Genomic DNA, 13,033 nt, shown 5'->3' on the forward strand with positions numbered 1-13,033 from the left:
GTAAAGATGGGAATTTTGTTTCATCTGATCTTGATTTGACGTCTGAAGTACATTCATGTCAGCACGAATACAGTCCGTTGTGTTATATAATTTCCGCATTGATGTGCGGGCGGTGCTATTTTAAGTAAAAGCGGTTTCATTTTTATTCTGAGTTTGAAAACTATTCAATACAAAATGTATACTGGGCATTAAAAACATTACAGGAACGGGTTTTTTTTTCATTCATTTTGTATCAACATCATCATATTCGTTAAGTATACTTCAAAGATATGTTTATGGCTTTTAAAAAAAACGTGCAAAACAAAATCAATAAAACAGTAGGATTTTTTTTCCATTTTATTCAATAACGAATAATGAATTTGTGATGACAATGATTATATAATAATCACATGTGTCTTTTGCTGACGGTATTGGTAGGGGTATGCCTGGAATGATAGCGGTGCTCCAGTTGGTATTTTTCACCAAGCACTTGAGACCTTATTCTTCGGTTGGTTGGCTACTGGTCAGTTTTTCTTTACTGTTGATGAAATGCATGAGGAGGAATCAGAATTTGTGCCAACGACAACAGATGGCTGACCTCGACTCGCCATTCCGGTGTACCCCGGATACTGTTACACGCGACGTTGTTTAGAGACCAGCTGTCCCTGTCTAGTTGACCAGTCGGACAGGTACTGGAAGTAGTGTAACAGCGGTAGCTATTGTAGTGGCTCGTGCTCGGACTTCATTTGACCCAAAAGTTTGTCCTTCAGGTGAGATCAGTTTGGGTAACAGATAGCATGGAGACGAAATCTCCAGCGTCAGTTCCTGAAATTGGAAACCAAACACGTCAAAGTTATGTCATACTTAATTGTTCGTACTGCAGAAACCTCAATCATGCGCAACGATTTGCCGCATAATCCATATTACACGTGAAAGTCTGAGCTACTATCACATTCCAATTCCGGTACTGTCCCCATGTTTTAACGTACTGGTTAACACAACAGAAAGATTTTCTGACAACCTGTTAACTAATAAAAAATGAGTACCTTAGTTTGTCATTAAAGCCCTGTCGTTACTAAATATGATGATTCTGGTGAAGTTCAATATTCATCTACACAAGAGTCGGTGCCATTAATCCTGACAATGCTAGGACTATGTGGCTCTGTTCGCGTTACTGAAGGAACCTATCGAGTTAAGCATCTTTGATAAATATATATGTACCTTTGAGATATTATGGCGTGGATGACATTTGGGACGTTCAAATTGGGAGCTGTAAGGGGTGATGCAGCATGACACCGTCGGCCATCATGTCGTCACAGCAGGCCAACAACATCTCGTCCGCCGGAACGGGCTTCTGCGCATGCTGAAACACGCCAACAGATGTTAAGTCAAAACACTTAAACTTATTATTTTTTTTCAACTGAGATAACACATTTTTTAACACATTATCTAGTGTTGAATGAAGCGTTTGATGCCTACCTGTATAAGAATGCACGTGTATTCTGCAGGTGGGCGATGTGGAGGAGTCCCCTCCTTAGTCTTCTTGTAATGCAATGACAGTATTTTCTCGAGCTTTTCAGAGCTATCAACCTACAAAACAGAAATGGATAATCCGTTACTCACGTGTAAAACTGAAGGAAGATACAACAATGAAAACTGTTTATCACGTGACTCAACATGGCTGACTTAGGAAGCAAATGGAAGCGGTGAAAGCTGTGGTTATTTTGTCGATGTAACAACTTCGCTTGTGACCTGTTGATCAAACTTAGCGAGAGATGTATAACAGCCGTAGACTACGGATTCTGTCATTGAACTACGTGAATCGCCTGTCCGCATCGATCACTTAGCCTACGCATTTACACTTTCTTTACGAAGGAAAATGTCGCTCCCATATTTTTTGCAGTTTACTTGTATTTTGGTTAAGAAAATCAGATGGCTCAACATAACCAGTGTTTTAGTAAGCGTAAAAATAACAAATAATGGATTGGGTGTTACGGATACAACAAGACACGTGCTATTGTGAAACTGATCGGTCTATATGTGTTTCCACCTGCCATCTTGTTTATTACTTGCTAACGGACATTACGAAACCTTACAAAACACCTACGAAAGCTTTAATTTACCAAGGCTATTGAGCTTTTTTAAGGTTGTAAAGAATTACAGAAAAATGGCATTGTTGTTTGCACGTTTCCATTCAACCCAGGAATGTCTTTGTAAATTTTGGGTGACGTCCAAAAGGGTGTGAAAATCTTAACCTGAAATCAATGATACACTAAACTGATTTTGAGATGAACGAAAACGAACATCATAATGCAAATAGTTATTATGAATAATCAGGTCTTCTCCTATACAGACCATACCGGTCGTGTAAACTTACAAAATATGTAGTTAAAACACGGGTCGTGTAAACTTACAAAGAATGTAGTTAAAAAACGGGTCGTGTAAACTTACAAAGTATGTAGTTAAAACACGGGTCGTGTAAACTTACAAAGTGTGTAGTTAAAACACGGGTCGTGTAAACTTACACAGTATGTAGTTAAACACGGGTCGTGTAAACTTACACAGTGTGTAGTTAAAACACGGGCCGTGTAAACTTACACAGTGTGTAGTTAAACACGGGTCGTGTAAACTTACACAGTGTGTAGTTAAAACACGGGTCGTGTAAACTTACACAGTGTGTAGTTAAAACACGGGTCGTGTAAACTTACACAGTGTGTAGTTAAACACGGGTCGTGTAAACTTACACAGTGTGTAGTTAAAACACGGGTCGTGTAAACTTACACAGTGTGTAGTTAAAACACGGGTCGTGTAAACTTACACAGTGTGTAGTTAAACACGGGTCGTGTAAACTTACAAAGTGTGTAGTTAAAACACGGGCCGTGTAAACTTACACAGTATGTAGTTAAACACGGGCCGTGTAAACTTATAAAGTGTGTAGTTAAACACGGGCCGTGTAAACTTACAAAGTGTGTAGTTAAACACGGGTCGTGTAAACTTATAAAGTGTGTAGTTAAACACGGGCCGTGTAAACTTACACAGTGTGTAGTTAAACACTGGTCGTTTAAACTTACACAGTATGTAGTTAAACACGGGTCGTGTAAACTTACAAAGTATGTAGTTAAACACGGGTCGTGTAAACTGACAAAGAATGTAGCTAAAAACACTGGATATGTAAATTTACACAATGTGCAGTTAAAAACTGGTTATGTAAATGTAAAAGTCCCGTTCTCAGGATGACATTTTAGAACAGAATTATGGATGAGAAAGAAAAGCGCGTACTGACCTTAAGGACACGCACGCTGTGCTCCACACAGTGAGCCTCCATCAGGGTGTTTTGTATGTCTACAGAGACATCGGCTGGAACAGCTTTGGCCAAGACACACAGCCCTACAGAACCTGGGTTCCTACAAATCACCGATCCTTATTTTTATTAATCCGTCATATTTAAATTCTAGTGATAATTTCGATACTGTGAAAAGCAGAATACAAATTTAAACACAAGATTTTGCGACATATTCATGCACTTTTCATGCTGTCATTTATATCTAAAACACCTAATATTTTACCGAACAATTTTATTAGAAATTACATAATTCGTATACCATTATTTCTTAAAATACTGAACACCCCCCCCCCTCCTCGAAAACAAATCCACTTTATACTACGTCATGTAAAAATAAACAATTCTGATGTGATTATAACAATTACTTGCATTAGACCTGTATATATATTGACAGGTAAACTGTTACACGCGATATATTTAAAGACTATTCATAAAAAAAATACACTTACGCTTCCATCAGCTTTGCACATCCATATACTCCAAATGTAATTCGGTCCTCCTCGGATGCTCGCATCAGGAAATCTCTGACAATCATGCCGAAATTCATTGGTTTCCTGCAAAAAACATCAGTTTACACCTTGTAGATGATATCCATTGCAAAGACTGCTCAGGTATGTCGGGTCAATCACCAAGATAAACAGAATTAAACAGTGCTGGTTGTGAGTCACGAGTCTGGGAGATTCCCCGTTCGCCGGGATACACCTTCAGTATTCCTAAACGATTTCACAAACTTCCCATTGAATGAATGCCAATGTTTTAAACCAATCCTTCTAGATCCACATTAAGTATTTGTTTGCATTTGATTTTCCAGTCTCATCTGTTGCACATCATACACGTCAACCAATGTAGTTTTATTCTATAAATGGACAGATTAAATTGTGTATTGACGTCACGGTGAACTACTAAATATTCACGAGGAATTATGCAAATCATATGGGTCACACCAGATCAGCTGTTCCCAGCCGACCAGAAACAAAGAAGGAAAGTTATTAAGTAGGATATTCTGCGTCTTTCGAAACTTTTATATTTGATTTTTTGAAAAACAGAACATTTATTTCGATACTTTTGTTTCAAGTTTGCAAATGCAACAATACAGACGAAATAATGACGCAAGCACGGCGCGTGACCTCGCTCGACTTGTAGATCGAATAGTTCTAGAACAAAGTATGGCATGCTGATGCAACAGTAACGACGAAGAAAACTTGATACTGACAACTCCAGTGTGGATTAAGTTATACAAGGATTGATTAAAATATGCAAACGAACTCTAAAAATAAGTTACTCGAGCGATATTTTGCAAGTCATGATTGCAACTGTTGCAAAACAGCTGTTGGTTAATATTTCACAAATGCAAACTTACATGTAAGACTGTACAAATTTCTAGACAGAAACGTGTTGCATATTTTCTCTGTACTTCACTAGCCTGTCAAATCGACTATGGTATACGCTTTCTTTGTCCTAGACGGGCCCAGCCATCGATCGTTAGTAGGTCAAATGTACATGTGTATATATTTACGTACGTAGAATGTTACGAAAGAGAGTTTAGTAGTTTAAATAGAAAAACATAATCAAAGTTTAACTTACTTAGTGCAAACTGCAGCTGAAGCTTCCGTGCCTTCGGGAAGAGTCATAATTTGTTATAGTGCAGTTAGAAATCCGCCTAGGAATCACACAGATCCTCCGTACCGTTTAGCTGGTCTAGTCTCTTTATCTGTCACGTTGCTACTACGTTCTTTGTTCAACTGAGGGCGGAGCTTCGGAGGTCATCTCCGTAAGCCGCGCTGTGATTGGTTGTTGATCGCGGAAGTTGCTTCCTTAGAAACCAGTTGCTACGAATCCAGCATCTATTCAACACAGTGTAAACAGCGACCTGTTTGGCAGTAATACTATAAGTAGCATAAGATTGTAGACGTGTGTAAGGCAGAGTGTTTGTGTAAACAGACAGTCAATAAATATTTCTGATCCAGTGCTTAATGGTCATACCATTCGGTCCTCGGCTCAACACTTAGTCTTGTAGAATTTTATTTTCTGATACAACTGAAAAAAATAATGGAACTCAAGGCATATCTGAGGACTATGTGTAGATGTCTTCACCAGTGACACGTTTAGATGTCAATTACGCACCCGTATCTACATCCCAAATAGGCAGTATATGGCACATCGCAGTTCAGGTCTAGGTAAATGGTCTTATTACTCTGTCTACGCCGTCTAGCTTCGCCCATGGTCTAGACATAATCAACAACACGTTGCTGATCAGTTCTTAGCAAACGTAAAACCATATATACATTATTAATTGTGGTAAGTCGACAAATGACTATAGCTTTTGTGAGAAAGAAATGCGTATCTTGTTTGGTAGCAAATCAACGGTCACAATTTCAATTTCAAGCAAGACACATGATAACTTCCTCTGGTGTAACATGTTTGTTACATTGTTAACTACCTGCAATGTAACATGTTTGTTACATTGTTAACTACTTCCGGTGTAACATGTTTGTTACATCATTTACTACTCCCGGTGTAACATGTTTGTTACATCATTAACTACTCCCGGTGTAACAGGTTTGTTACATCATTTACTACTTCCGGTATAACATGTTTGTACATTATTCACTACTTCCGGTGTAACATGTTTGTTACATCATTAACTACTTCCGTTATAACATGTTTGTACATCATTAACTACTTCCGTTATAACATGTTTGTACATCATTAACTACTTCCGTTATAACATGTTTGTACATCATTAACTACTTCCGGTATAACATGTTTGTACATCATTCACTACTTCCGCTGTAACATGTTTGTTACATCATTAACTACTTCCGTTATAACATGTTTGTACATCATTAACTACTTCCGGCGTAACATGTTTGTTACATTGTTAACTACTTCTGGTGTAACGTTTCGGTTTTCATTGTGATACATCCTTGTTCAATTGTTGCCTGATGAAGCCATTTCTAATAAAATCTTGTGTTTAACGCTTAGCAGCATAACCGTCAACAACAACAACACTTTACGCATAAATCAACTTTATTGCAGTAGGATAAATAACATAATGAATTAACAAAACGGATTTTAACATGTGCCTAGATTTCCAACAGCCTATGTATCCCGCAAAACGAGGCGTTGATCGTCCTGTTCACTGTAGGCTGGATACGCTGGATATGGCTGACTGGAGTTGTGAATTTAAGCTGATTATAATACTAAAAGTCAACACCGAGACATTTGTATAAGTTCAATTTCATTATGAACCTTAGACAGCACAGGTGGGAGATTTATTGATCAACAATCGATAAGAATTACGAACCGTAACTCCTACCAAAAGAATGTTAGTCAATATTACTATAGTCTAGCACTAACCAGACCCACATTCCTCACGTGCTTTACATACCTACGCCAGGAATGGCTAAGGGTTACTGTAGCCCGGGTATTTGCAACAACATTCACACATTAGTGTATCTATTCCATGTTTTCCAATAACATGCAACATGCTCGAAATTTTTCAGTGAAATAACAGGATAATTTGTCGGCTGACAGCGAATGCCGTTTATACTCATCGATAAATATTGACCTTTTCTCGAAATAAAGACTGCAATGTGTTTGGTGAAATTTCTATAAACAATTTATCTCGTAAGTTTCCCCACCACGCCATTTATGGTCAGGATGTTTTTGGCACTTATGTACATGGATGTCAAACCCCTAACCGAGACCTTATATGACCTACTCCCTGTTTTCTGAATCTATTTAAATCTCGAACATTATTCATAGAAGCGGAAAAAACAGCGGTTGGTGGATGTGTGTTCTGTCTTCTGTCTTTGAAATGGTAATGTTTTTAGCACATTGTGTATAAGTAAAAATATTGCAGTCTAACACAACGAGTGAGGAACTTCGAGATCAAACTAAACAGCAACAGTATGGTTGATAGAATTAACATTTAAAAGATTTATGAAACCAACTTCTGTTTGATGTTATTCGTCTCCGAGTTGCCAAATGACGCCTATACATGTCTGTCTGTGTATCCACCCATTACGACGTCTTAATGTCCGTCTAGGTGTCCGACATCATTTCCAGCATTGAAATTGTCCTATGTCTACGTTGCATAAGTACCATCCCCTTCCCCACCTCGACCTCAGCTGTGTGCAAAATTGTGTCTGACCTCCTAAAATCCTGATTTTTTGACAGAAATAAAATTAAATTCGTCTGCTAACACTTATGTAATGTTTGTACTCATTGCCGTTCGTGCGATTTCGACTGTTAACGATGTCCCATACTGTATTTGTGGATATTAATCACGGGTTTCCCAATTGCAAACAATTGCAAAAGGGTGTTGGAACAATACAAGGACATATGTCTCAGAGTCGTGGGACTATTAGTCAGAGACCTATCGATATGTGCGAGGGAATGAGTAAGCTTGATGATACAGAGGCTGGCCTCTTAACCCCGAAGGTTGGCGCTTTCATCTCGTTGGCGTGATATATATATATATATATACAAATGACTGTATTACATTGGAGCGGAGGTTATCGAATGTCAAGGTTGAATTATGCTTTACCTATCTCAGTTAGCAGGTGAGATAATATGTAGTACTATACAGTGTATGTATCTGTGTTGAAGCTTCTGTGTGTATTGATCAGGTGAAAACCAGAACACTTCGCTGTCCATTTCGTTATTGATATGTAAACAATCATAATAAGGATTTATTAAGCGGGGTTCATTTGGTGCTAGCATACTCCACAATAACAGAGCCGTTATCGACACGATAGAGGAGCTCTGGGTTTTCCCAATATTTTTGCGCTGTTTGTTAGAATTTGACGAGTATGAACTACTATGAACTCTTCTCTGGCCGACTTCTATGCGTGCTGCAGGAGATAGTGACGTACAGTAACTGATCGTTATATAACGTTTAGCATCAGAGTTCGCATATATTATCAACACTTGTTCCCCAGGCGGTAACAAGAACGACGGGGCTTACACCACGTGCACGCGTGTACGTCTATACGTCTTTGGGGGACATAGAAACACATGTATGACGTATAATTATTAGAGTCAGGAAATCGTGCCAATGAAAACGGTAAACGTGATGATTTTATTTCTTCAAAACTTCGTCTATTCGTCTCTGACTAAAGATATATTTACCTGGTAATGATCTATGGGTCATTGGTGAATCATTTGTGTTTGATACCACTGATCTGCTCACGATATCAAAATTATATGCGGATTTCATTATTTTAGGTTGGAGGGATGGGGGGAAAGCACATTTTTAAACTGAAAAAGTCCTTCTACCATATTTTGTCTAGGACACCGATTCTGCCCTGTAAGGACCATGGGGGTAACGTTTGCTATGTTTAAATTTTCAAAATCTGATTCCCAGAATTTCATTAAAGTTCCAAAATACCCAACATTCATCAAAATATCATTTATTTATATCTATTTAGCTTAACTAAGAAATACTCAACACGATATCGTGCCTTGTGATATAAAACTCGATATTCGATTTTTGTAAACATTCCTCCATTTACGACCTTTGCCGAACAGCTGTCAGAAAATCTTTCAGACATTTCTGTGAGAAGTCAGTATCTTCTATAAACACGTTTACGCCTTATTCACGCAACGTAGCGAGTCCTCGAATAGCTATTACACACTTGCAATCTACTTATAATATGACGTCACGAAAACCGTGAAGCACCTGCGTCATCGTGCTTTACATGTCATTGCGCTTACTACACCTGTACATTTGAGTTTACAATTTGGTCACGTTTTTTTCATGATTGCCTTACGAATTTCGTATAAGATCGGTTTGTATTTCAGGAGGGACCAACTTTGACTAATTTTCGTTTGTTTTTACATCCGCAGATAGCCTTTCTTAATAGGTACTACTCAGTATGTTTTAATCCTATAAATCATCAAGTGGAATTTTTTCCGAAAATCTTCGAGATCGCATGAATTTGCCACATGTGCCACGTGTATTGAGGTTTTAATATTCAGAAACAATGTCCCCAGTTCGCGTGAGCTGTATGTGCCGTAGACCTTACAGTCATGTGTGATTACGAAATTACAGTTATTCATTCTTGCAAAAACTTGGTCTCGTGACCAATTTTATGGCGGGGGCGCGTGCCAGATGTGCCTCCTGTGGATCCACCTGTGACATCGTTATATACGTACATCATTTAGCTATATCCTCAACGGTCACTGCCTTCACTTTGTCTTACTTTCTATTGATAGTACAGAAATCCCTCAAATGACTGGTTACTTTTCAATGTCAAAGCATTAGATAAAGCAGACAGTCACGATATTGTTTTAGGTTTTACGACAATCGCCATATTTCTCATACCATTTATGTAGGTCACTACAAATGTGACGTCAGTACGGAGAAGACACCTGTTAGCGGGGAAAAGTGCAATATTTACCAGAAGCATTCATATCCTCTCTTTCACAAGTATAGAAGTTTTGTCATAAAAGTCATTGGACTAAAGATAGTTTCAATTGATCTGAATTCCGCAATGGTTCAAGGTCATCTTATGGTCAACGTCACGCGAAAGATTTCTCGGTTAGCGTCGTGTGGCGTATATCTCATTTCTACTCCATAGATAATCTGAGTAAATATATCCTTTCAAGTGAAATTTGAAACCGCTTCATTCGTTTGCATGACGTCAAATGTTAACACGTTGCTTCATCGACCCACATTTACATCCTGGTACTAAACCTCTACTGCAGGATATGTGCACATACACATGTCAGTGTTGTACGAATCAATGCAGTTTATCGCTTACAAGTGAAAGAAATTTAAACGGTCCTCTTGAGGAAAGTGGTGTTTAGAGAATGCCAGTGTTAAGTTTGAAATATGAAATATGTCCTATCTTATGACCGCTGATAAAATCACTATTAATACGTCATTACTATTCACTAGTATGTGGTAAGGCAATGGTCACACCAGGCTGATTCATGATCTGTAGCGGAACGGGTGTCCGGCATGTATACCGGTCATAGGCACTCGGAAATATAGTTTATGATATACAATATGGTGAACGGAAGTATTAAGGAAATAGGTACTGAGTTGTTTGAGCACGCGCATGTATGCATTATATACAAACATCGATTCATGCTGTAGAAATATGATATTGGTATATTTCTAATGTCCTTATTCATTTATCTGTGTAGTACAGTTTATGGTTCGTGTACTCTTTCGGGCCGCAAATCAACAGAATAAACAATGTTTACCAGTAATTATCAAAATAAAATACTTCTAACGACATCAAATGTGTCACATGTTTGATCATTTATACAATGCACGTCCGAGAACATTCATAAGTCATTATCAAAATCCGGAATCGGAGATACTACTCCCGCTGGTGACAGTAAGTAAGAAATCTCGTTCCTGCTCGGTACAGGTGTGTCATTTTCGTACCTGTAGGCTACAGGTATATCCTTGATTACACGGTGACCTTAATAATATATGACCTGATATCTAATTAGCAAATGCATCGTAAATTAGTAATTATTTCAACTCAAGAACTAAGCATTAAAGGGCGTGATAAAGTGAGAAATATGAATTACCATTTTCCATGAATAAAAAGACTATAAATTAATCTATGTGGTTGCTTATATCTTTACGTAAACAATACATTATGTAAATAGACATGTATATCGTACGTATACTTAGTATGATATTATTACAATCTACGTATCACTGTGTGTCACCCTACCGATCTGAATCAGCAGAATGATTGACAGGTAATTGTCTAATCAAGGAGCTTGTACCGACATGGCCTATATACTAGGTTTATATTTATTATAAGACATCGCACACACATTGACACTTTTAACATCTTTCACAATATTGTACGTCCACTTGTCAACCAACTTTATACCTTATGACCGTAAATTGCGCAACAGCATCGCGTGGAATAAATATCTACCCTTTTGCCTTTCTCTATCTATACAATACAAATAAACAACAAGTTTTAATGTGATTGCTATGTAACCGAGTCCTCAGTATTTTTCTTCGCTTCGTCGAAGTTCATGTACATGTCTTTTTTATATTTCAGAGAATAAGAATAAACATCAAACTGCTTTCCGATAAAATGCTCTGCTCCGCGTTTATTTAATATTCCGCCTCGACACTTGATACATACATAAAAAAAACTAAGAAACGTTTGGTCAAATACACAATGTTCTAAAATAAACTTAAATCGAAATATGAAATCTTGTTTCAATAACAGTATTTTTTAGATAAAAAATCTAATTATGACAGATATTCCCCTGCACATGTTGCGATAAAACGAAAGTCGATATTGTTACCACGCTGAGAAAAATTACGAAATGGTACAATACACACGCAGTTTATTATACTGAATGCAAATAAACGCATTCAGCTGTGTGCGACTGTTGATCCTAATTGTTTTCGGGTTTCGTTAGCTGGCGACTCGTAACTGTAATCATTTAAAGAGAACGTACCTGAACCTCCATGAGTAATATTTATAGAGCCGATAATCACGCGTTGACGTCATCCCACTTGTGTTACCCTGCCAAAAAGGCGGCCACTATTGTCTATTGACCTATCTATAGGCAGGTACAATAGGGACAGCTTACCTGGGTCAGTATCGCCTTAAGCTGTCTACATGAAGTCAAGACAAGTCTCGATATTTCAAAGAAAAATTGAATATGAAGTTGAAAGTTTGTATTTTTAGATCCGATGCTCACGTGTTGACGTCATGACTTCGTTACTTGATCAAATCGCGGTCATAATTATTTACCTACCTATAGGTTTACTTCATCAGCCCACCTGTAATCAATACACAAAACTCAGGTGTATTGACAATATGTCTCGATCAAGCATGGCTTAGGGAGAAAAGGTGTTGAAAATCCAGTGTTATCACCAAGATTGAAACTCATCTTAATCCACAACTAATATTCATATATATATATATATAATATCAGGAGTGTAATTTTATTTGACGTTTTATTGAAATGTACACTAGAATGAAATTCGGTGTAAAATTAAATCCAAATGCGTAAAGAGCCTTTTTTGTTTTTGTTTTTCTTTGCATACAATGTACTTCGGCCTGCACTCAGACAAGGAAAACAGAACAAGAAAAAAACTAGAAATTGTTGTTAACAATTTGGCGGGCTTTTCACTTCTTTGGCGACAAGTTGACCGGAAGTTGACATTTATCCTGATAACGATATATGAGAAAGGTTCCTTGTTTGTTAGCCCATACAACATATCCAAAGATGAACTTTGAAACTTGAAACGTTAAGGAGATATAACTACATAATAACGAAGAAATACACTTTTTAAAGGTTCAAACATATTTGACCCCTGTGACCTTGAATGTCAGTCAAGGTTATTCATATTTGCAAGCCTTATAATGTAATATCTGATGATCAATATATCCCCAATATTAGTTCTCTAGACCTTGTGAAACTTGACAAGAAGATTGTTGAACACTGGTACCCTATTTTGTATATTTGAACTTTGACCCCTTTGGGAAACCGGAAGTTGACATTTTGAGGTAAGTTTTCCGTATGACAATCACTAGGAAGTCTGCACAGAAGGTTTATAATCAATTTTCATCATTGTGTGCCTTCTAGAAAGTGTTAAACTGTCATTTAACGATTTTTAGTTAATTGACCTCTGTGACCTTCAAAGTGGGTCAAGGTCATTTATATTATCAAACTTTGTTGCCAGTTACATATGCTTCTTATATGTGA

The 13,033-nt window shown here is 37.6% G+C and overlaps 1 protein-coding gene across 1 annotated transcript; it reads right to left on the reverse strand.

The window, feature by feature from the left end:
- Positions 1-334: 334 nt before the first annotated feature.
- Positions 335-4,987, reverse strand: LOC132545627 (growth arrest and DNA damage-inducible protein GADD45 alpha-like). Its single transcript, XM_060209325.1, has 6 exons — positions 4,907-4,987; positions 3,772-3,876; positions 3,263-3,383; positions 1,459-1,569; positions 1,201-1,342; positions 335-804 (listed from the first exon to the last, which is right to left on the reverse strand). The coding sequence occupies exons 1-5, from the start codon at positions 4,951-4,953 to the stop codon at positions 1,238-1,240; spliced, it is 489 nt and encodes a 162-aa protein (XP_060065308.1). The 5' UTR covers positions 4,954-4,987; the 3' UTR covers positions 335-804; positions 1,201-1,237.
- Between the last annotated feature and the right edge of the window lie 8,046 nt (positions 4,988-13,033).

The sequence above is a fragment of the Ylistrum balloti genome, unplaced genomic scaffold, assembly GCF_031769215.1.
Source record: "Ylistrum balloti isolate Yb309-2 unplaced genomic scaffold, AGI_CSIRO_Ybal_v1 Utg369850, whole genome shotgun sequence".
NCBI lineage: Eukaryota > Metazoa > Mollusca > Bivalvia > Pectinida > Pectinidae > Ylistrum > Ylistrum balloti.